Source organism: Actinia tenebrosa, unplaced genomic scaffold, assembly GCF_029948245.1.
Source record: "Actinia tenebrosa isolate PJP-AT-01 unplaced genomic scaffold, QUT_ActTen_1.0 PGA_scaffold9__36_contigs__length_13948895, whole genome shotgun sequence".
Classification (NCBI taxonomy): Eukaryota; Metazoa; Cnidaria; class Anthozoa; order Actiniaria; family Actiniidae; genus Actinia; species Actinia tenebrosa.
The window spans coordinates 121,779-145,993 of NW_028292586.1; the positions used below are offsets into that span (position 1 = coordinate 121,779).

General features: G+C 37.5%; 2 protein-coding genes across 4 annotated transcripts; one reads left to right on the forward strand and one right to left on the reverse strand.

Moving 5' to 3' along the window:
- Positions 1 to 23: 23 nt before the first annotated feature.
- LOC116308519 (uncharacterized) lies at positions 24 to 9,910 on the forward strand. Its single transcript, XM_031718962.1, has 11 exons — positions 24 to 285; positions 1,696 to 1,723; positions 2,807 to 2,926; positions 3,182 to 3,396; positions 4,017 to 4,121; positions 4,438 to 4,503; positions 4,989 to 5,081; positions 5,544 to 5,669; positions 6,189 to 6,587; positions 7,038 to 8,980; positions 9,452 to 9,910. Exons 1-11 carry the CDS (start codon positions 232 to 234, stop codon positions 9,531 to 9,533), a joined length of 3,231 nt encoding a protein of 1,076 aa, XP_031574822.1. The 5' UTR covers positions 24 to 231; the 3' UTR covers positions 9,534 to 9,910.
- A 271-nt stretch (positions 9,911 to 10,181) lies between these two features.
- Positions 10,182 to 22,605, reverse strand: LOC116308520 (tetratricopeptide repeat protein 8). Of its 3 annotated transcripts, none has more exons than XM_031718965.2 (16): positions 22,506 to 22,605; positions 21,769 to 21,863; positions 17,995 to 18,070; positions 17,745 to 17,865; positions 16,930 to 16,993; positions 16,716 to 16,832; positions 15,921 to 15,963; positions 15,716 to 15,805; positions 14,950 to 14,994; positions 14,302 to 14,387; positions 13,954 to 14,092; positions 13,236 to 13,435; positions 12,232 to 12,403; positions 11,474 to 11,596; positions 11,022 to 11,105; positions 10,182 to 10,456 (listed from the first exon to the last, which is right to left on the reverse strand). In XM_031718965.2, exons 3-16 carry the CDS (start codon positions 18,019 to 18,021, stop codon positions 10,340 to 10,342), a joined length of 1,428 nt encoding a protein of 475 aa, XP_031574825.1. In that variant the 5' UTR covers positions 18,022 to 18,070; positions 21,769 to 21,863; positions 22,506 to 22,605; the 3' UTR covers positions 10,182 to 10,339. The 3 variants fall into 3 exon arrangements, with proteins under 3 accessions (XP_031574825.1, XP_031574824.1, XP_031574823.1); XM_031718964.2 differs by having other exon boundaries at positions 21,769 to 21,860; positions 22,506 to 22,523; XM_031718963.2 differs by lacking the exons at positions 21,769 to 21,863; positions 22,506 to 22,605 and having other exon boundaries at positions 17,995 to 18,159.
- Positions 22,606 to 24,215: the final 1,610 nt, after the last annotated feature.

The following is a 24,215-nucleotide window of genomic DNA, read 5'->3' on the forward strand; positions in this document are numbered from 1 at the left end:
CAGCGTCGCAGTCTGATTATAAATTCAACGGAATGATGTGTCGACGAAATGTCAAGCCGACATTTAGCCTAAAAAACTCGAACTAAATAATATATTCTCCAACAAATAACTCCAAGCTACTCAATATTTGTTACAGAACATATCTAGCTATTTTTCTGGGCGTCTATGTAGATATATTTGTTCACAGAGCGATTTTAAAATGGTCATGAACGATTTCTTCTTCTGGAGTTAATGGCGGATAACTTGCTAAAAGCTGGTGATGTTGTCAGGCAACGATGGAAAATCGTGAGTTTCTCGTTAAATTTCCAATGAAAAAATACTTGTTGGTGGCTTGATGAATACTTGGACTTTTCTTTTGACACCTTTATTTTGTACAGGAGTAATTCTTAAGGGACAGGCTTTGGTGTTTTGTATTGAAATTGGGAATTTACTTGAGTCGTCAACACTTGAGTTATTCCGTGTTCACTTTTCGTCTTCTCAGCTGCGGCTTCTGCCACGCAAAAACACAATAAACGCCTGTTCAAAGCAAACAATACCCACCTATTTGCAATATTACTAACACTTTCAATTCAAAATTCTAAAAATGTTGAGCAATAATTCCTAGAATATTATTTACAATTGTTTCCAACATGATTTTGTCACTCGCTAAAGATTATTGACATGAGAAGACCGGTAATCCAAAATAAGAGTATCATAAAATTATGTTTTCTAGAAGTATTTTACTCTTAGAGTTTATTGGGTTTTTTTAAAGAATGAAAAATCGTAGTTTTGGATTGCGTGTTTTCCTAGTTTTTATTGGTAATTCAGTCGATACCCCGTGAATTTCATTCTAGACATTTCCAATGACGTTACAAAACCGGATGACAAAATATTAATGTTATATTTTGTTTACATTTTTGGTTAAAGTATGGTTTAAGCTAAAGTCATGAGAACTTCTAGACTGTATTCTTTTGGACTGTGTTTATTTTGGTTTCATTTTGTACTTCATTTAATAATGATTTGGTTTATACTTTTCAGCTATAATGTAAAAGTATGCATAAAAGAATATAGTATTCATAAATGGGATTTGGGTTAAAAAAAATTTTTTTTGACCTTGGTTTTAAAGTGCCTATAAACCCTAACTGAATATTTTTAGTATTATTTCTACTTGAAGTGAATAATTGAATAGGAAAATATTTTTACATGATTTGAGTGATGCATCTTGGAGATAATAGGGTTTATACATGTACTTCCAATATGTTAATGAGGGTTAATTCAATTCAGAATGGATACTCAAAACACTGAGTCATGGTTTATAGGCATTTTAATGCATTTACTATATATCTGTAGCATAATAATGTTGAAATGGTAATAATGACAATATCATAATAAAAATAAAAACAATGATATGATAACAATATGGAAGATGTTCTTATGATTTTATTAGTACATGTACGTGTCTATCTTAGTATTTTTAGTTCTTTTTTAAAAATAAAATAATTTTCGATAATTTAATCAAATATCTTTTTATGATTATTTCCTCCTTTTTTGCTTGTCAATTTATGCATCTACTCAAAAAAATTAAGAACCTTTTTAATCTAATAACATTTTTACGTTCATAACAAATAATGAACTACTTCTGTTAATTACAGAATTTGTTTTTCTTCCTTTATCTTCTTCATCATTTCTCTTAATTTTATTCTTTATTATTTTCAGACCAAAAAAATTGGTGGTGGTGGGTTTGGTAAGTATTATTATTTTAATAATAATTACTAATAAGATTTAAGATTAAGGTTTTGGAAGGCAACCCCACCATGGCACTTACACTGCCACCATGAATCCTCCTATATCCAATATACTTGAACAAATTTCTTATATATGATGAATATTTATTAAATCTTTTCTGTGTAGCAGTTGAGCTAATCAATTATTGCTATCACATTCAACATCAGAGAGGAAATAAACGGTTGAGTAGTTCCTTCCTGTTTATACCCTTTTGGGTAATATTTTTTATTCCTCTAGACACATCAAAGGCTCTACATTTTTAATGAAAAACTAAGATTCAATAATCTTTTGATTGTTTCAATAAGATTAAGTTATATTTGCCATTCACATTGAAAATAATTTTGCTAAAAAAATATTTTATTTTTTTTAAAATATCTTATTGTCGTCTAACATCACAATTTATGATATTTTGAGTTCTTAGATATAACAGCAAGGATATTCAAAATACCAAAACTGTTTTTGTTGGCAGAAAAAAATGAATTAACTAAAGTCAATAAATATTGAAATTAAAGTGCCTATCACCCTTCTGACAACATTCTCAGTATTGATTCTACATGAAGTAAGATGTTGAATAACCCTAAAAGTATGTATGTATAGTTTGAATGCAGCTTCTTGAAGTTATAAAGGATTTTTCCATGTCATATGCTAATGCTGTGAGGAGGCATTTATGGTCATTTGTTGTTATCCTTGTTTTCTATAGGAAAACTAACTTGCAATAATTTCTATAAGAGCAATGGGGAAAACAATGACGTATTTCAAATTTAATTTATCTGTGCCAGTAATGTTTTGTATATTAAATGATTATTCCTCATATGTCACAACATTAGCATACGGCATGGAAAAACCTTTAAAACTTCAAGAAGCTGCACTTAAACTATACAATTTTTTAGTGCTATTCAACATCTTACCCCATGTAGAATTAATACTGTTAATATGTCAGAAGGGTGATAGGCACTTTAAGGAAGAATTTTCAGCTTAATACTTTCTATCTTTAAAATCAATTGAATCTCATCATCGTTTTCCTTCTTCTTTTTTCTTCCAGGAGAAATATACAAGGGTTTGGACATGGTGACACACGAAAATGTAGCTATGAAAGTAGAATCTGTGCATCAGTCCAAACAGGTCTTGAAGATGGAAGTGGCAGTATTGAAAAAGCTTCAAGGTGACTTAAATTATAAGTGCACAATTTTTGTTATCTGTATCAATAATAATGAAGGGTGGTGGATTGGTAGTAAACTTGCTGTTTTTCTCTTGGATCTCTGGTTTAATTCCTAAACTGAGAATCACATGTGAGCAGAGTGTGTTGGCTCTCTCCTTTGGTTTAAGGGTATTTCTCCAGGTTTTTTAAAATTTCATTTCAATTCTTGGTTAGAGTTTCAGTCGTCATTGATCTTCATTATTTTTGAATACATTTCAGGGACTGAACATGTTTGCAAGTTTGTCAGTTGTGGAAGAAATGAAAGTTTCAACTACCTGGTTATGTCATTGCAAGGTGTCAATCTAGCAGAACTGCGTCGAAGCCAGCCAAAGGGGGTGTTTTCCTTGAGCACCTCATTAAGACTGGGAGTGCAGATACTCAAGTCTATTAAATTTATTCATGAGGCTGGCTTCTTGCACAGGGACATCAAACCGGTTAGTTTGATAGTCAGCTGATGTTATACAACCCTTTCAAAATTATCTCGGATGCAAGGCTAACGGGAAAATTCAAATTAATGTTGTTTTATTTCTAGAGAACTCGTGCCTTTTTTACGTTTTCTTGTTTAAGCATCAAATACCAGATAATTTTCAAAGGAATGTATAGATAAAGCTACTCAGAATAGGCATAATATTTCCCATTTCAAACCATTTTTTGAAGTATGTCTACATTGACTCAAACATTACTGGTAAATAAAGAAATAATAATCAAGTGAATGACAGTTGCTCTAAACTGATTCAGCCTGTCTGTGCTATTAAATTTGGAAATGATATTCTGTGATTGAGATATATATACTGGTAATCAAAGAAATCAAACTCAAGGGAATGGCAATTACTCTTGGTTTGTGGTTTTATTTGTATGGGAAGTTATAGGAGTGTGTCTTACTAGACTTGCCACATTAATTAGTTATACAATATCTGTTATTGTAAATCACAACACACAGCATGGTTGCTTACATATGGTCATAATTACAACCACAGCCTGACAGATCTTTACCACGCTTCACAGAGATTTCTTTCTGATTAAATGTGTGGCCATTTTTTTTTTCTTCCTTTAGTCTAACTTTGCCATGGGAACATCTCCAGATACTTGCCATATATGTTACATGTTGGACTTTGGACTAGCTAGACAATACACCAAGGCAAATGGAGAAGTTAGGCCTGTAAGTATTGCTGGATTCCTCAAACCATTCAGGATGATGACAGATAAATCATTAAATGGATACCGGTAGTTTCATTTGGGTAACCCACAATTTATTATTGACATGGCTCAAACCTGTGGCTCTCATTAATTACATCACTCCATGTGAGGGGCCCTCCCATGAGGTTTGCCCCACGCACACTACCACTACATTTCACTGTTTATATGTTGCATTGATTTTTCTGGAGCAATCGTAACATTACCAGAATCTGGAGAACTGAATACTGGCCATTTAATTTATGATTGATTAGGTTTTTTTGGTTGTTTTTCATTCATAGCCAAGAAGTTCTGCAGGATTTAGAGGAACAGTTCGCTATGCTGCTATCAATGCTCATGACAACAAGGTAAAGACTTTATGACCTTGTGATATTTCTACTGGTTATAGTTGAGACTGGCACCTTCTGTAGCATTAGTAGCATTAGTTTTGGTGATTGTTGGTTCAGTAGTAGCTACTTGCACAGGAGCTTGTTGGTAGGATGTTATTAGATGGACAGAAGGTCCATTATGTCAGGGCTGCTTGATGGCAAGACATGATGAATAGCTGTATCTGATTGATCAACATATGGTCAGTCAGAAGGACTGGCCTTAAAGGCATATGGCCAGACAAGCACCAATTTTGGCCAGACATCTTCTATTGACTGGCCATATTATTGAGCCCTGGCTGGGTAATTGATAGATTTTGGTAACATTTATAAATTTATTTTTTATTGTTTGGAATGCAAGTTAGAATTTTATAATAGATTATGCAAGATTACTGCTGATCTTGTCATTTTGCAACATTTAAAAAGTCTATTGTGTATTTACTCTCGGCACTTACTTGTCATTGCAGGAAATGGGGCGTCAAGATGATCTATGGTCCTTCCTGTATGTCATGGTGGAATTCAGTGTTGGCCACTTACCATGGAGGAAAATTAAAGATAAGGTAACAAGATCCAACCCTTGTGTCCCTTGGTGTTACATAATGAGTAAAATCTCAGGGAAGGGGACATAGGCAGCAGTGGAATAGTAAACAGGATTCTTCATTTACATGTTGTATTATCAAGTCCATGTTGGTGATATTTAACAAAAGATTTCAATAATTACTCTTAGATTTCCTTTTTTAAAACCACCAACATGGTAGAAGCAGATTCAGGGTGATTCCATGGAACCCCTTTTGTGAAGCCAATCACATTATTTCTTTTTGCCCGTAGAATGACATTGATTAATACAATATTATTTGGCATACAGTACTTCTAATCTGGTTCGATCAGATCCGAGTTTTTAGCGCTCCTCATCTTTTGCAAAAAATCAAATACAGTATACTATAAAAGTATAGTTTTTCTTAAATGCAGGTAATAGCAATTCTGGAATTATACCATTAATTATTTCTCCCATTTCATTTTAGGAACAAGTTGGTAGGATGAAACACAACTATAACGTCAATAATTTACTGAAACCTTTACCTTCAGAATTCAAACAATTTCAGGAACACATATCAAAGTTGACATATGAAGACAAACCCGATTATAAGGTATACTAAGACCATACATATAATATGTATCAATAAATGCGTAGCAGTAGTGTTCTTGTCTAAAATCAATATATCAACCTATCATGGGATTCTACCAGCTCACTAGATACACTGTGCTGACGAGGCCCAATAGGCCTATCCGGAATTCGCTTGACTGGTCACGAAACAATGGTTTCAAGTCAAGATTGAACTTGGTGAATAGAAGAATCAAGTTCAATCTCGACTTCAAACCATTGTTTCGTGGGCAGTCGAGCGAATTCAGGAAAGGTCTATACAGGCTGAAACAGCTTTCCACGGTTTCTAGTTGAGCTGGCTCATTTTTTATGCAGCTTGAAGTTCTGAAAGGCCCAATGGCCCTCTTCTTCAATCATTTCATACAAGGCTCGTAATTTACCTATTAAACATGTTCTTATATGATTTCCGAGGCCGCCTCATCTCTCATTTGGTACTTTTTATATTATACTAATATTAAAAAATAATTATAATAATAATAATTATTATATTATGATTCTCTTCCAGTTATTGATGGGTCTTATGGAACAAGTGATCAAGAGAAAAGGAATCAAAGAATCTGATCCGTACGACTGGGAGAAGGTCCACTCCCATGAAGTATCCCAGACAACAACCAACACCAGCACACCCCTCATCGGACAGATGCAATCCACACCACACGAGAACAAAGACCACCTTGAAATTCATGGATCAGACCATCCTATACCCACAGCTGACATTATAGAAGAGTTGACAGATCATCTCATTGAGAACAAAGGGAATAACCCAAGGAATATTGGTGGTGATGTGAAGGGAGGGAAGAAGGATAAGGGAGCTATACAGAAGATCAAAGAAGTGTTGGATGCTGTTGGCAGTAATGGAAAGCTGATTAATGGACATTGCAACTTGGTGACCACTATGAATGAGGTATGTTTTTTTAAAAAATGAACATCACAATGCTAGTATGGGAATTCATATCATTCTGCTCGTTTACCATTTAGCACTGACCCCCTAGGTTGGCTCTAAATAAATACATAACTGAACTTAACGTGGTTCCAGAGCAGTCCTTCTTTTACTAAACTTCAATTGGAATTTAAAATTTGATTTTTGTGGAGGGAGGAAAACCAGAGAACTCTGAAAACCCTCGAAGTCCAGGATAGAACCAACAGGAGACTATATTTACTCACATGACACCAAGTCAGTTAATTGAATCTGGGTGACATCGGTGAGATGTAAGCCATCTTACTGCTACGCCACTTATTCTTTCACTAGGATGGATATCATTGGTACACTAGTGGGAAGGGGCGCTCATGCCTTGCGTATCCTCCCTCTGAGAGAGTAGTGTAACATGACTCATCTTTTTTGTCTTTCAAACAGGGAAAATTGAAAAATGGAGAGGATAAAGCATTAGAAACGCCAGCTATAATATCAGCCATCGTGCGTGATGTACAGAAAGCACAAGTAGCAAAGGTAGATACTAACCAAGACACAAGGACACCTAAAGACATGCACGAGCAGAATGAAGCTGGGGAGAACCACAAAGAATGGTTCGATGTGGTACCGGAAACCGTTGATGGAGCTGTTGAAAATGTGCAGAATAATATTGAAAGCTCTCCAGGAGAGGGGACACAGAAAACGGTCATTCTTACACCTGACTCCACCCCTGTCAAAATTGTCGACACTCCGTCAGAATCGCCAGCATGGCCAGGAATTGTAATTACGGAGCCAGAACCCAACGAACAGGAGAAGAACAAAGAAGATGGTGGTGATATTGCGCATAAACCCTGGCTAGAAGATAACGCAGAGGACCAGCCTGTTGTGATGCCTACCCCATTGCTCCATGCTACCTACCACCAAGGGGACTTGCCGGCTTTGAACAGGCACAGAGAGATCAAGGTTAATTATATCAACCACCATGCTCATTTATCACCAGATATCGATGACATCTTGGGACCTGCAGATGAGGATTATGTACTCCGGACCTGGCGACAGACGGCCAGCATGGAGCATCTCAATGTCGAGGACCAAAAAGAAGGTTCTAGAGAACCAAGAATGAAGAATTCTGTCTCCGCTCCTGATCTGCAGGTGAACTTGGATCTGTATCGCGTTCCTTCCGTGCTTGAGCAAATGCAGTACGAGCGCCCTGCTCTCACATCCAAGACAGTCTCCACATACATCACTCAAGAGGTAGCCGAATACAAACTAGATTCAATCAACTTTGCTTCGGATAAAGAGGTTTCGTCAACGGAGTCTCATCGTGGAATCCACGTGGATGTGTCACGCAATATCGTCACAACAAACCCCGTGACAACGTCGAATGATTACGAGACTCGAGACAGTGATGATAAGGGTGTTGCGGCCGGGAGCGGGCTGACTACTGGGGACTTGGGATACCAGGAAACCTCAAATATTTCCAATTCCGAGGACACAAAGAGTGAAAACTATGAAGGGAGAGAAGAAAGTGCTCCTGATGAAGACTTCCCAGAACCTGCAGATATAGAGTTAGATACTGTAGATGTCAACGAACAAACCAACAATGTAAAAATTATTGAATTTGATCATACGTTTTCTGAGAGTAGTAGTTTCGACAAAGAAAGTGAGAAAATTGAGAGGAGCGAAAATAACACTCCACAGAATGATGGAGTAAATCTGCCAGTAAATGACCAACTGCAAGAAACTTTGAACTTAGAACAGCGTCCTTTAAATGATATCAGACAAAAACACTCTAGTAATGAGGTTGAGGAGAATTATAAAGAGCCGTACAGTGAACCATCAGTCAGTGATGGGAACGAGAATAACCTTCAGATTGCTGTAGAAGATAAACTGAACCAACATGAAAGTGAAGACGATGCAGAAGATAAAAATTATAATATGCCTTCAATCAATGAACTCGAGGATAATAATGGTACATTGTCAATGGGTAAGGTCAATGAAAGTCAAAATGAGGATTATGATGTGGAAGAACAATGTCACATACCAACACTTAATGAATTAGGAAGTAATGATATTGTCGCCGAGGCTTCGACAAGTAATTTTGGGTTCGGTCAGTTGGTAGAGGACTCTGAACCGGTACCTGCTCCAAGAGAGGGGCGATCGGGCTCGATAGATGAGATGTGTCGTATTCCAACCTTAACAGAGCTGGCCGTGGAGGATTATGGGGTAGTGATGGAGGCATGCACTAGTAATGATATCCTAGAAGGGAGAAGGTACTCTGAGGATGATATTTATACGAACACAAGGCATGGAACAGAGACCGCCTCCAAACCTCTGCACCCCAAACCACCACCTGGTCGATCTGGAAATGGTTGCGTCCAGGCAAGGTAGGTTGCATTTATAATGGTATAATTATGCTAATGCTAATACAACATGCATTGTACTGCTTGTCCAATCAAAATGCTTGGAGTACTCGGGCCATATCTGCTATGACGGTCAGTGACTTTAAAAAGTACACACATTCAGGTGAAGCGCATGAGAAAAGGAAGAGGAAATGTGACCCACAGGGCTACCCTCCCTATTGCCTGCCCTACCAATCCACTTTTTTTTCAAAATGTCAGTTCATTGGAAATCTGTTATGTCTTAGCCAGGCTAGTTCAATCTCTGCACTCCACAGACAGTTCACACGGGTCACGGATATCCCAATAAGGATGTAAAATCTAGTTAAATAAATTTTGATTTTTCGGCTACGCCTCGCGCGACCCTGACGCTTCCTTCGTGTTATGCAGCCTCCCGCGTTTACCCAAAACTTGATGGAGTTTACGCTCTAATCGACGACCAATCCTTTACTCTTTCAGGCTACGACGCTACAAGCAGAAGAAGCACAATGGTTTTATCCCGCATCTAGTAGCCTTGAGTGACAAACCTGTTATCATTTAGATATCAACACGTGATCAGGGAGATTCCTTTTTTTACCACATCCAGTTGATCTGAAATAGTTTTAACAGCATTAACTGTCACTGCAAAACGGAGGTCCCATGAAGCCTGTGAAAATATCAGCGAAATTTAAAAACATGCCCGCCATTGGAATAAAGCTATAAAACTCATGGTTATTGTGTCACTGTTATCAAGCGAGTATTAGCAATGTTATTTTTTTCATTTGGTGGCCTGAAAATCCGTGATTTCAAGAGGAAAAGTAACACATCAGTTTTGCCGAATTATCTCGATTCTGATTGGCTAGCATTTTTACTCAGATCAGCTGGACGTGCTAAAATACCTTAATATTTTGAGCCTTTTAAATAAATGTCCTAAAAGTATACTTTGTCTTGGTTTTTTATCTTAAACTGCTAGAAATAAAGACACAATTGTTTGGATCCATTATTTATATTATAGACAATGCTTTCTGACAAAGGTATTTACAGGAAAGTTGATTTGTAGGCTGCAATACTGTTTAGATTCAGCAAATATGATGCGTACTGTTATATTCGAGGCCGGCTTAATGCATTTTATTGATGCAGAGTGTACGTCTTTGCGGGCGTGTTTCTGGGTCTGATCCCTAGTGGTTAGCAGTAAACCTCGTGCTAATCGTCTCTTGTCTAAATTTGTTTATTACCAATTTAAGCCAAACAGAACTTTTATGAATACCATGCACTCCTATTACTTCCACAACGATTTTTTTGAATTTTTTGTACGGGCTACCTGTTGTACGCGCATCTATCCCAATGACCTTAGAATGACCTGACAAATCACAAAGCAGAAAAGTCTTCTTTCAATTGTTTCAGCAATTGTTGGCTGTCTGAATGATCGGGGTACCCTTCCATTGCCTTGTTGGCCGAGCTATAGCTACTCTGCAGGTCACCAATCTGTCAAAAACAAATACGATGTTAGGACCAATCCACACCGAGTACTTTTACTCCTCAACATAGCATTCCTTGTGAAAGCGGCCTGTAGTCTCCTATACAGCCGCTATTAGTGTCAACAACTTTTCTCGCAATTTCAAGGCACATTTTTTTAAAGAGCGCATGCGCACTTTTCTCTTCCGAGGAGCCAAAAAAAGCAAGTTTCTGAGATCGCGTTGCAGTGTTACACCTCACCTCGGCAACTTGCAACGCTACATTTTTAAGCATTGCGAAACAAGGGTCTAACTAGGAAACTATATGGTTTATTTAGGCTCTAGGCATTTCCTTTCATTACAACTTATATTTAGCTTTATTTATTTGACCAAATAAGTAATTTCTTTCTTTTCAATGATCTAAATATATAATTTAATGTAATCTAACATAAAAGGAAATGTGAATAAAGATCTATTGTATTGTATTGTACAAGTTGCTGAGAAAGTTGCACAATGTGACCTTCATTGGCGAGGACACTAGCTGCCGATGTAGAGTAAAAACGTTAGCCAATCAGAGAGAAGAATCAACATATTACCTTGAATGACAGGAGGGCGTGGTTGTAGTGTGGTTCGTACATGACAGAAGAAAGCGAAGCTGCTGCTTGTAAAAACGCTCTTGCCTGGAAAATAGAAAAGAAGCTCACATATCGATATTCGGTGCTATTGAACTGCCTTCAAAGAAATGGGTTGCACACAACTAGCTAGTAGTCGTAATATAGTTCTATTTCCGGGAGTGTCGCTGTACTCCTGCTAGAGAACTGGAGAGGTAACCCTGTTGGAGCTCTCCAAAGAACCTTAACAACGCAAGAGAGTGGGAGGGTGGGTGTGAAAATAAAGAAAACTATGGAAAGCAACCGCAGGTCAGGGGAGATAATACAGCAAAGACAGTACTAGAATATAGAACCCTTGCAGTACGATTTCTTGTACATGCGTACTAGTGAGGCGGCGGCGAATAGCCAGGTGAGTGAGTGAGGATGTTGGGACGTACCTGATCATTATGTCCCTTCCTCATTTCTAATACTCCAAGGTTGTTGTAAGCCTCTGCATGGTCGTTCTGTGACGCCAAGGCTAATCTAAAGCACTGGTAGGCTAATGCCATGTCACCAATACCCTAAAAACAAACAAATCCATTGAAATGATATTCGTATCACGTTATCCTTTCTTTCTTTTGGTCCCTACCCCACCCGACCCGACCCCACGCCACGCCACGTCACGCCATGCCACGTCACGCCACGTCAAGTCACGCCACATCACTCCACGGTTACTTTAAACTTGTCCCGCATTTCTGCATCCAGACAATTTTCATAAGATACTGCTTGTGCAACACACCAAACTCTTGCGTCGCAATTTTGTTACATCGTTGCCATAATACACCTTTTTACCTTGGACGTAATGTTTTGCCCAATCAGAGAACGTGTCATTCTCTTGAGAATAACATTCTTTGTTTGAGTTGTATCAATGTACATGTGTCTTCTCATTCGTAACCATTAAACAAAGAAATGATACTGTAGGGAATGACACGTGGTCTGAAATGGGAAAATGTACGCCCAAGGTAAAGGTATATTGTTGCGAAAAGTAAATTAGAGCTTTACTTTTTGCAACGATTTTTAAAACAAGTTCGAGACATTTGGCGTAACTTCCCAAACACTATTTTACCAAGAATCAAAATTTTGGGAGCAAAAATTCGCTTTTTGTTTTCTATTTTGTTTTTACAAGAAAATCGGTGCATTTATTTTGCTAACTTACCAAGGCAACATGGCCTATGTTATACCACACATCAGGCATTGTCTCATCTGAAGCTAGAGCTAGTGCTCGCTCGAAACAGTTCAAAGTCATGTCATACTGCTGAGCGTAGAAGCAACACAGACCCAGGTTATTGAACAACTCTGAATTATAGACGCCCATCTGGAGTAATCGTCTGTGGGATAATGACAAATTCACGCTTCAAAATTAATAGTACATTAAATTTTCATTCCTGTATGACCCCAGAGCACAGCTCTTACTGAGTTAGTTAGGGTAGATGTGAGAGGAGGGAGGAAAAACCTGAGTACCGGAAAAACCCTTGGAGCCAGAAAAAGAACCAACCAACTCAGCTCACATGGGGCAACTGGGATTCAAACCTCGGACCTCAGAGGTGAGAGGTGTGCATTTTACCACCACGCCATCCTGACTCCCCTGACATATACCACACTCAAATATTTTTAACAGATGGCATAGGGGATGTCACGCAACACTCTCCTTTTATAGAAAGAAGATTGTGTGACACTGTTATCAGCTGCTCTTAGAGTTGTCACACAACATTTTCACTCCTATGAGCCTTTTCATAGTTTAAGAATCGATTCCACTGTGCATGCGATTTTATCCCGAATTTCTCACCTTCTTTTGTCTAAACCTTCTTTTGTTCTTAATTAAACAAAAGAAGGTGAGAAATTCGGGATAAAATCGCATGCGCAGTGGAAACGATTCTTAAACTATGAAAAGGCTTATTGGGAAAAAAAGCATTGTGTGACACTTTCACCAAGGGCTGCAGTCACGCAACACTCTAGGAGTGGTGCCTTAGAACATTGGAATCTGTTGGACTAAACAACATCAATAATGTCACTAGTGATGTCACTCTCTCCCAAAAAAGTGTTAGAGAGAAGTCATTAAACCCATGAAATACATGTTAGACTAACACCCTTTTGTGTCTATTTGACTTAAACTTTTTTTATTTCACAGCTTAAATGCCTTCACTCTACTACTCTCCATACCTGTAGAATCTCAAGGCAATCTCGGGTTGGTCGGTGTAAAAATGATTAGTTGCGATACATGCAATGGCTTCTACATGCGTGTTGTCATAGTGAAGTACTTCTTTGTACAGCTTGACTGCATTATTCATATCATATAACTCTTCATGGATTCTTGCTATCCCAGTCATGAGGGTCGTTTCTCCTGAAAACTTTTCAAGTCCCTGAAAAGAAACATTGTGCAGATCTTTGTCTTAAAGGTTCTTGGAAAGGCTTTATTTATTTAATATATATTAATTATTCAAACAATTAACAGTACCAAAAGTTATTATTGGTTATTGAACTGAGTGGATTGAATTTTGGTCTGAAATCACAAGTGATTCAAGGGCAAATCCAGCAGGAAAAAAACAAAAACAAAAGAATAGAAGAATTAGATGCTTTTCTTAAATTGTTTTCCGTTGCGTTGACGGAAGAAACTCAATTAGCCCCCCCTAAACCCAATTAGCCCCCCCTAAACCCAATTAGCCCCCCTTAGAATTTTGGCTGGATTCGCCCTTGTGATTACAAAATTGCATGACAGCATAGTCTGTGGTATATACATATATATATATATCTAGTATATATCTATATTAATCTTAAATCTGCAGAGCCAGGGTATAGTGGGACTGCTGTCTGCAAATAGAACACTACACACAAAGATACAAGCCACTGAATAACAGTTCGGTCTCTAGTCTTTATTTACCTTTTTATAGGTTTCAATAGCTGTCAGTGGCTGGTCTAATCTCCTGTATACTTTACCAAGGTACAGATATGTGTCTACTGTTTCGGTGTCTCTTAGAGCTGACTTGAGTTGTTTTTCAGAATCCCTGTACATACCTAGTCTGTAAAATAAATACAGCATAAATATCAAAAAGAGAATGACACGCGGTCTGAAATGGGAAAGCATTAGGCCCAAGAGGAAAGGGACTATTGGACAATGTTTTTTGGAGATTTTACACTACTTCGAGACAAAGCCTCCCTTTTTAAATAATTATTATAATGAATAAATTAATATTAATTAGTTAATTAATATAAAGTAGGATATACTTACCGATAATAACATTTGGCCAGTTGTACTTTCCACCACCAGTCTTTGAACTGTGCTTCTTCTGTTGCTCTGGATGCAAGTTCTAAAGCCTAAATAAACATTTCACATCTCTATAAATACATGTAGTATTCAATATCAAGATATTAGATATTCGATATCTGTCAGTTGATGACTGCCCAGGAGAGAGTGTTATTTTGTACATCTAGTTTTTTACATTATTTTACATTAATTTACTTTCCATAATAACATGATTACCTCAGACTTCAACAAAACCTCCCTCGGCTTTCAGGGAAATTTAATCACTATTCACCCTCAGCTGGTCATGCTTTTACTTATAATAAGGGATCTCTTCTGTGAGGTTCACATGCATTTACCACTACATTCACTTACAACACTCAACACTCGACTCACATGGTTATTTTCATGGCAAGAGAAAAAATCCCGCCCCCCCCCCCCCCCTCCACACACACACACACAAACAAACAGAGGAATTTTGAATTTCTGAGGGGTAGGAGGGTCAGAGAAAGAACAAAATTACAGAGTTTGTGTGGAAGAAAATTGGAATTTCTGGGGGAAGGGGTGGGGTATAAGAAATATTTCTTCTGGAACTGCACAATATGTGTGTCTTTTAATTGTTTTTAAGATACTTACATTCCTAACATCATTTTCATGGTGAAATATATACTCAAACAGAGGCTGGAATAAAAAATACATATTTTAAATCGCGCAATATTCTTCTATTTATTTAATGTATTATTTTCTGCTAAATTCAATTATTCCTTTGAAACATTCAGCTACATGTAAGAGGTTTCACATATTCAAATCGCTCAAATTTCAAATTCTAATTGATCTCTCTAGGACCTACCATCTATCCCATATTGGAACTTGTCAGTTCAAATCTCATTTTGACCAGTAACGTTGAGCCAGAAATGAGAAATAAGCAAGCTAAAAATAATCTATGACTGACAAGCTGTTATTTTAAGCTCTGCATCCTCAAAGTGGTTATTTTAATTTTTTACATCCATCATGACTTGGGCCCTTGAAAAACAAGGCTTAAACACAAGGAGCACTTTTAAAGAACAACCACACCATGCTCAATACTATCATCTCCCAAGAAGAAAAAATAGTAGCGCTGTAGGATGACCCACCCCATAATCATCCACAGCTGTCCCTGCTGCTACAGCGAACTGAGTACCACAAGTACAGTGTATGCTTGGTAAATATTATAAGTAGTACTGGGCCGGGTTGTTGAAAGCTGGATAAGGGCTAATCCAGGATTAACTCTATAGGTCTTATTAAGAGTTATCCCAGGATTAGCACTAATCAGCCTTTCAACAACTGGGCCCTGTAAGCTGACCCACCCCATAATCAACTGTAGTCCCTGCTGCTACAGTGAACTAACCACAGTATGACTCACCTTAGCCAGATTAGGTCTCTGTGCATACTTGGACAGGTTCAGTTTAGAGATATTGATAAAAGGACCATCAGGTTGAGCCAACATGGATGCCTGGATATATACAATCATCAAACTTAACCCATTCTGTTTCTTAAGTATTAGTGTTCATGCTACATTATCCACATTCTATTCTAGAAGTCATCAAATGTTCGAATGATATACTTACAGTTCCAAGCCTGACATATCGACCAGAAGCACTTGTCACAGGCCTAAAAAACATATATAATTACCCTTTACATTATGACCGAACCAGAGGTATAATTACCATCTACTGTGTCTCGTTTTCTCACTAGACTCTGATAACTTCTGCTCAGGTTGTCGAAACATCAGTCACCAACAACAGTCTTTCTCAAGACTACACTCACCCGCACAATCACATTTCACACCAAACTTCAACACCTGGGTTCAAACTATTTACTATTAAAACATATAATATTATTTATAACTATTTCAAATGACCATAACTTTCCATATGTTTTGGTACTGGCATCAAAGAGCCTCACCTTTTCCGATATAAAATCTTAATCAGATGAATGAAAAATCAAAATTATCAAAAGCATACTCCTAAGCACATCTGAGTGTGTTACAAGAAAACAAGGTATCCATGGCCAAATGCGAAGCAACAATATGGCATCTACTATATGTGAAGTACATATTTTACACCTTGCGCTGAGTCCCAAGAGGGATTTTTCTGGGGGGAAAATGGATTTTTTTTTGCATAAGAAAAGATGGTCTATTGTTTTGTCCCCAAGAACAAGTCAATTCCTCCAGGAAATCAATGCAAGGGTCTATGCTGGTATATTGGTCCTACTCTTCCCATCGTTCCTGTAGTACATACAATTTTGCAGCATTATAATAATGAGGCCCTGGATACCTCATTTTCATGCTCATTGTCGTGGACGAGTATTCATCCAATACTATAAATAATAGCACTGCATGATAAGGTTTTTATGCTGCAAACCTTGCAGTTTGTGCTGTCCTTGGTGTGCGTATAGCTTGTTCCATTGTTCCTGGACGTCCACTTTGTGTTCCAGGTCTGACAAATCCACTAACTGGCCGACCTGCTTGAGACATGGGTCTGAAAAAAGAATTAGATAAAGAATGATTCACTTCAGGATCAACTATAAAAACAGCTGTTCAAATTGGGACCAAGTCACAAATTATTGCGGCATTACCTAACACCTGGCGTTGGACCTCCTCCAGCACCTGTGCCTGGCTTCTTCAATGACGTTCCTGGCCCTACATTACAAAGACACTTATCAGACTTCTTGACAATTAAAACGCCTGCAATATTTATAGTTTTATGGTGTGACATGCAAAAGTAAGACCAAATTTACTGCATTTGCTTACTTAAGGCTTTTTGCTGTTAAACAAGCTTTCACACACCATATTTGGAAAAGTCCATTTGAAAAAAGTATGCAAGTACTTTATCGAGATGTCCACGATTGTAAACGAATGAAACCAGTTTTAAAACCGGTACATGTAGTGCGCATGAGCTAATGTAACCCACCGTGGAGCCAAACGTTGTTTGACGAGAGTGGCTGTCAAAATCATGACAGCGTTGCTAAGTTACGCCATGCAGGCGTGACAAGTATAACATCCTACATCGGCAGAGTCTATTTTTCTCACTCCACCAATAAACAAAAGGGAAATAGGCTCTGCTTGCAGGGAACTGCAACTCAGACAACTATAATATTACGTTCTGAGCTATTATTCTTGATTGACAGGAGCCAAAAACGCAGGTGTTTTGAGATTCGCTGGACGTGAAATTATGAAATTACAATAATCCCACACGGAGCAAATCTCAATTGTTTTGTCAGCGGTATTTTGCTCTGAATTTTTAAATCGTTTATTGAATGTGCTCTATTATCGTACCCTCTCAACTAACTACAGCATAATGAGAATCAAAAAAAGTTTAATAATTGAATCACGACAAGAAAAATAAATTGAAGATTATTTATTTATGTATTTTACTCAAGTGTAAACCTACTCGGTAACTGGGCAACAGCATTGTCATCCATCAACATCTCTGCTATTCCCTCTTCGTCCACATCGACTTCGTCTACGTAAACTTGCTCTGTCAGAGCTCTTGTTTTCAGACACCAGGCAGACTGATACAATAAACGAGAAAATAGATTATTCTAAATAGATGCGAAAATGTGTTGGTTGACATGGCGTCGGTGAGTCACCTCAGTTTCGTCGCTTTTTTGTGAGAATATAAACGATATTTTGAGTATTACCTGGTCGTAAGGGTTCTTTTGAAGCATTTTGGTACAAACATCAACACATTCTTCATGTTTTCGACGTCGAAAAAAGCTTAAAGACAGAAATAAAGGGTCCATTTGCATCGGCAGCTGAACGGCAGCCGCCATCTTGGATATAAATGACAAAAACACCTCGCTCGCACAAGAAGGGAGGGGAGGGGAGGGGAGGGGAGGGGAGGGGAGGGGGTACGATGACCCATTAGTTTTTTTTAAGGTGGCTGGACCCCCTCACGCTTGACCGCTACCTTCCGCTTTTGGAACGCTGGTGCATAAACGCGTTTTATCCGATTGCAAATCTTTTTTGCACATAAGTCACATAAAGATTGAATTGATGTTTGATACAATTTTTAGTGAGATCGGACGTCATAACACGTGATAATGATGAAATATTTGTTTTCGTTTAGAAAAAAATTTTAGCCTTGCAGAGCGTTCAACACTAAAATGCTTCGTACCACATAATTATGTACTAAATGCCTCCATTGGTAGGGATTTTTGAAAAAATCTATCTAGCTAATTATGAGATATTTGAGATTATTTAAATATAGTGCGTAATCTACTTCAAAACTAAACAATGGATTTCAGAGCTATATATTCACAAAAGTCATTGCTCATTTAGTTTTACTCTGTATCTAGTTTTAAAAGGGACATTTTGAAGGTAATCGACTTATGCGATTTTGTGAAAACGTATAGTGCAGAAGACGGGGTAAACATTTGATGCGCACTTTTCATCGCAGTTTTCTAGTCAATCTTACTAGATCTTCCATTATTCTAAAATTCGCTGGTCATTTCGCTGATCATGGTAATACACAGTTGTGACAAGCGTCCCACGTTTGAATAAAAAAAACTGCGTATTACCATGCTTCGGGAGTAAATCGGAAAGCGGCCAAGCGAGATGAGACCGTGCATGGTGCGAAAGAATTTGCTGTTATGGTCATTAGCAAACAAGAGCATCAAATCGTTGGGAAACGATCAATTTCTGTATTTCTCATTCGCTTTAGATCGCTTTAAATGAGTTCAATAGTCTTGCAATTTTGTGTAATATTAGTTTAAGTTCTAATTTGTATCCTGACGTAGTTTTGAGAGAAATGATCAGCGAATTTAGGATAATGGAAGATCTAGTAAATGATGGCTAGTAAACACTAGCGTGGACTGCGTCGGTGTTTCTAATGAAACAGTTATCGTAGATTGATAAGTTTTACACCGTAGTGAAAATAGGAACTGACGTTTCGGACGTTAGTCCTTCGTCGGAGTCAATAAAGATCTTTCACAAAATCGCATAAGTCGATTACCTTCAAAATGTTCCTTTTAAAACTAGATACAGAGTTAAACTAAATGAGCAATGACTTTTGTGAATATATAGCTCTGAAATATTAATTTCGGCCGTATCAAATCCATTGTTTAGTTTTGAAGTAGATTACGCACTATATTTAAATAATCTCAAATATCTCATAATTAGCTAGATAGATTTTTTCAAAAATCCCTACCAATGGAGGCATTTAGTACATAATTATGTGGTACGAAGCATTTTAGTGTTGAACGCTCTGCAAGGCTAAAATTTTTTTCTAAACGAAAACAAATATTTCATCATTATCACGTGTTATGACGTCCGATCTCACTAAAAATTGTATCAAACATTAATTCAATCTTTATGTGACTTATGTGCAAAAAAGATTTGCAATCGGATAAAACACGTTTATGCACCAGCGTTCCAAAAGTGTAAGGTAGCGGTCAAGCGTGAGGGGGTCTAGTATCCCTAGCATCCGTTTTTAGTGGAGGGAGCGTTGCGTGACGACCGACACTAAAAACGGATGCGAGGGAGACTAGAGGGGGTCCAGCCACCTTAATTTTACGAAACATAAATAATATAAAGAAAGACAGAACTGTTATGACCGGAAAATGATACAGGACTCACGTCCCAATTGACATCCATTCCCAAGAAGTAGAGTGGTTTTCAATAATCTATGAAACAATTGAGCGTAGATACAATATGGGGACGAGAACGCTATGGGATTTTTCATGTATTTATGAAAACCACTTTTTATATCTAATTCTAAGTTTAATGAAATAAATCATTTAAACCTATGCTCAAGAGATACGTTAATATATTATTATTATTACATCTATGAATCAAATACAAAATATAGGAATATGTGTAAAATCATATAAACTTCTTAATGTTGCCAAAATCAGAGATTGGTTGATTTTCAAACTAGAGAGAGAGGTAGACATTATTCTTGATCAATGGATTTTCTATTATTTCCGACGATTTATCAACTAAAATGAATTGTTTTTGTTTTGTTTTGTTTTGTTTTTTTTGAAAGTGGGAAAGTGTAAAAAAAAGTTAAGCATGAGTTTCAGTTCACCCATCCAAGGTTAACCCTCCTCGGATGATCTTGACTCAGTATCTTGAACGACAACGATTTTTCCACTGGACCACGGTTCCAGGTGAATCAGCATAACAATGGCCGTGAAAACAATGCATCGAATAGAAATTCTTTGCACAAGCCAGCTTCAATAGGCCCTTTGCAGCTAAGCAATCACGTGCTGATTAATTCACTGAGAGAAAATGAATGAACATTTTGATTCCCATGGGTGAAATATACTGGACTGCAAACAAACTTTCAGTACAACCTGTTTCGAGAGATCGTAATAAAACTGCATTTCGTAACACACTGGATTCACATGTTTTCATTCAGTTCTTTACAAGTAGCTAAAAAGAATCACCAATTTAATAGAAAAACAAAAATTTTGCATTCCAGTACAGACACGTGATCGTTAACTGCAAAGGGCCTACCTATTAGCGTTTTCAATGGACGACGCCAAAACTGTGCATCATGGGATTGAAATGCGCACAAGCCCAAGCCCTCCCTCCTACTATATCATGTCAAATAAATATTTTTGAAAAAACAAGGACGTAAAGATGGTCTGTTACGTACTACTGTGACGTCATGAAGATCACGTTCAACTTCTAGAACTTTCAAAACTTTAACTCTTATATGAACCACGCTTTATATAAGATCATGTTTTTTTAGCGTACACAAAAAAATATTTAATTTACCGTTGGTATTTGTGAATACTGGTATTAAGACACTGAACCAATGCTGACACTGAGTATTAATGATCTTGTAATAGTTCCAGGGGGAGGGGGGTTTATTTTGGCCCATAAGGAACATGCAGCAAGCTAGACAAGTTGCTACAAATAATAAACGTGTTCCTACATATTAGGCGAGTTGCTTCAAGTAACGGAACGAGTTGTTGCGCGTTAAACGATAAGCACTGCGCTAGCAGTTTGCCGATTGGGACTGCATTCTAGTTAGTAATTTACGTGTTTGTCTTTCATCGGCACAGAATACGAACGACTCTCTTCGTGGATACTTTCCCTGTAGCAGAGTCTCTCTCTCTCTCTCTCGACATCCGCAGAGCTGTTAAATCCTTCTGCCCTTGGGTGTACGAATTACGCAGAAAATGTTGTACTAGCCGGGGCACCAGGGGAGAGACCAGCCCATATCGACTAATCCCTTGCATCATAGATGTTTAAAAGTCTAGTCTTTTCTCATATACAGTAGCGCTTTATACAAGCGTCTGAATGCGCTTTAATTACTGAAATGTCTTTAATTTTTTCATTGGAGGACTTTATGGGAATAGATTAGAGATTTTTAGCACGTTATGACTCCAACAGGAAACATTGATTGGGTAGAATTGGTTTAAGGTTTTAAAGGTCCTTTTCCGAGAAGGCTTGACGGCTCTTACCATTTGCAAATGTAACCATGAAGAAGTCTTCAAAGGCAGCACTTTCTCTTCAGTTATTTCTTGTTAGCCCGGCCGGGGCTTAAACACGCGACCTACTATAATATAATAAGCACTACATTTTGCTGAAGAAAGTTTATTTTCCTTATCATCAAAGCCGAAACAAGAAGTTTATCAGAGGGAATTTTTTATTTATAGCGGTTTTTGATAATTTCTATCATAAGTCTTATATAACTGTATAATCATAAGATCATATTCATTTGAATCTTAGACATATGTATATTCTCGAAAAATTATTTAGTTAAGTGCTATGATATTACACCTTTTGCTGTTCAATAACAGAAAATATAGATTGTTGCATCAATAAATTGGACATACTTTCATTGACGCCATAATAAACTTCTTAACTTTTAACTTTTAACACCAATAACACCAATTAACAAAAACACCTATTTAAAAATTGGTGTTTGTTAATTGGTGTTATTGGAGTTACTGAAGTGTAAAAGAAAATACATTCCATCTCCATGAATGTCTGTACGTGTTATAGATTGTCAGTTGATGCTGTTGAATGCACGTGCATATTTATATATCGTTATTGAAAGTCTATTCCACACTAATAAAGTTTATTATGGCGTTAATGAAAGTATGTCCAGCTTATTGATGCAACAATCGACATAAATGAAAGTATATTTTCTGTTATTGAACAGCAAAAGGTATATTTTTTATTAGAAATGTCTGACCGTCTGATTTTTCTGCTTCATGCACTTGTCCTTGGACGAGGGCAGGTCAGCCGTGTAGCGTGAATATACGTGGTCACATCATGGCAATTATTGGAAATGAACCAAGCGGTTTTCTATAAATATAGATCAAAAATTATTTGTTCGTTTGACTAGAGCTTTTTTAGTAAAAAAAATTCATGTCTCGTGCCTTCTGCTGATGCGGACGCGCAGTGCGACTTTGCTGAAATCCCTCCAAATCACGTTACCCAGGCCCCGTGCTTCACGTATTCGGATTTTTTTGAAAATGAATTGTTTTCGTTTTGTCTACAGGTATCCGATGAATACGCCACTTGGAAACGCAACTTTTCGAAAACGGATACGCGTGGTAGGAGGAAAAACTATTCGAAATCAAAACGCTAATTTCAAAAATTTCAAAAAAACGGAAATAAAAGAAATAAAAAAATCCGGTTTAAAAAAATACCTGGATACGTGTGAGATGTTAGATTTGTATGGTTTGACTGCAAAAGCCAAAGCTATCGCTATTGACTATGATTACTCCACAATAAAACGCTCGAAAACAATAAGAGTATTCATCGAAAACGCATCGATTTGAAAACGCTGTCCAAAGTGGAGCCAAATGAAAACGGATACACATTGTTTTGTTGTGGACGGTCGAAAACGGAGCCTTTTGAAAACGATGACGTCATAGCATCGCTTATCTTTTTTCCAGACCTCTCTAGTTTAAAAAAACAAATAATACGGCGGATGAACACATTTTTATGTTGTTGACTTGTTTAATCGCTTGTTTGGAACGAAATATTGCTCTGTTCAACCTTCTGCTGGCAACACATAACAGAAGAACATCCATTCTAAGGGCACTAGTATTTTCGAATACTCCACAATACGTACTCGACACGTGCAACTAAGCTGTATCAAAGGTCGAGAAGATTTTGGATTCGACCAGGTCGAACAAGCGCGTGGTGGGACAAACACCGCTGGTGCTGTTCGACTGCGTATGCGTAGATTGATGCATTACGTCACAAAGAGACATGTATGAGTTTTCGAGCGTTTTAGTGTGGACAGTCGAAAACGATATGAAAACGCTAGTGTGGACGCAAACTAATCGATGCGTTTTCGGCAAGACAAAAACGAAGCCTTTCGAAAACGCATTAGTGGGGACGGGGTCCTAGTCAACTACGATACATTGCGCGTTTTGTAGGTGAAGTTTGAAAATCCAGTTCCATCGGTCTTGTTATTCCTGCTAGACGTTTTAAAATGATACATAGTCATTTTTTGCTTTCAATGAGATTTTTTTTAAAAAGTAGATTTCGAAAGTTGTGATGTCTAACGGTTGGACGACCGAAAAGTCATAATGTCTCAAAGAGAATCTCTCTGAAAAATTCAACCTACTTGCTGTGGAATGAAACAAAGGAAACTTTCACCCCACCAGTGCATATAAAAGCTTCGAGAACGATGTGGGCGAACGATGTAAACAATAATAGAGGGGCGCAGTGCATTGTAGTTGACTAGAATTCTTAAAGTTTAGTTTAGTTTAGCTTCGTTTAGTTTAGTTTGGTTTAGTTTAGTTTGGTTTGGTTTGGTTTGGTTTGGTTTGGTTTGGTTTGACAAATTTTGATGTCTTCTTTATGCACCAATTTTGATGTCTTCTTAATGAACGTATCTTCCTAGATAATACCCAACGTAAAAATACCCATCTGTTGCCCCCACCCC

Coding starts and splice junctions, on each gene's coding strand:
- LOC116308520 (XM_031718963.2), bottom strand. CDS start 18,126: ATGGCGGCTGCCGTTCAGCTGCCGATGCAAATGGACCCTTTATTTCTG. Junction 16,833..16,929: donor GGTCCAACGCCAGGTGTTAG/GTAATGCCGCAA, acceptor TTCTTTTTTCAG/ACCCATGTCTCAAGCAGGTC. Junction 14,388..14,949: donor ATGAAAATGATGTTAGGAAT/GTAAGTATCTTA, acceptor ATGTTTATTTAG/GCTTTAGAACTTGCATCCAG.
- LOC116308519 (XM_031718962.1), top strand. CDS start 232: ATGGCGGATAACTTGCTAAAAGCTGGTGATGTTGTCAGGCAACGATGG. Junction 286..1,695: donor TCAGGCAACGATGGAAAATC/GTGAGTTTCTCG, acceptor TATTATTTTCAG/ACCAAAAAAATTGGTGGTGG. Junction 2,927..3,181: donor AGTATTGAAAAAGCTTCAAG/GTGACTTAAATT, acceptor AATACATTTCAG/GGACTGAACATGTTTGCAAG.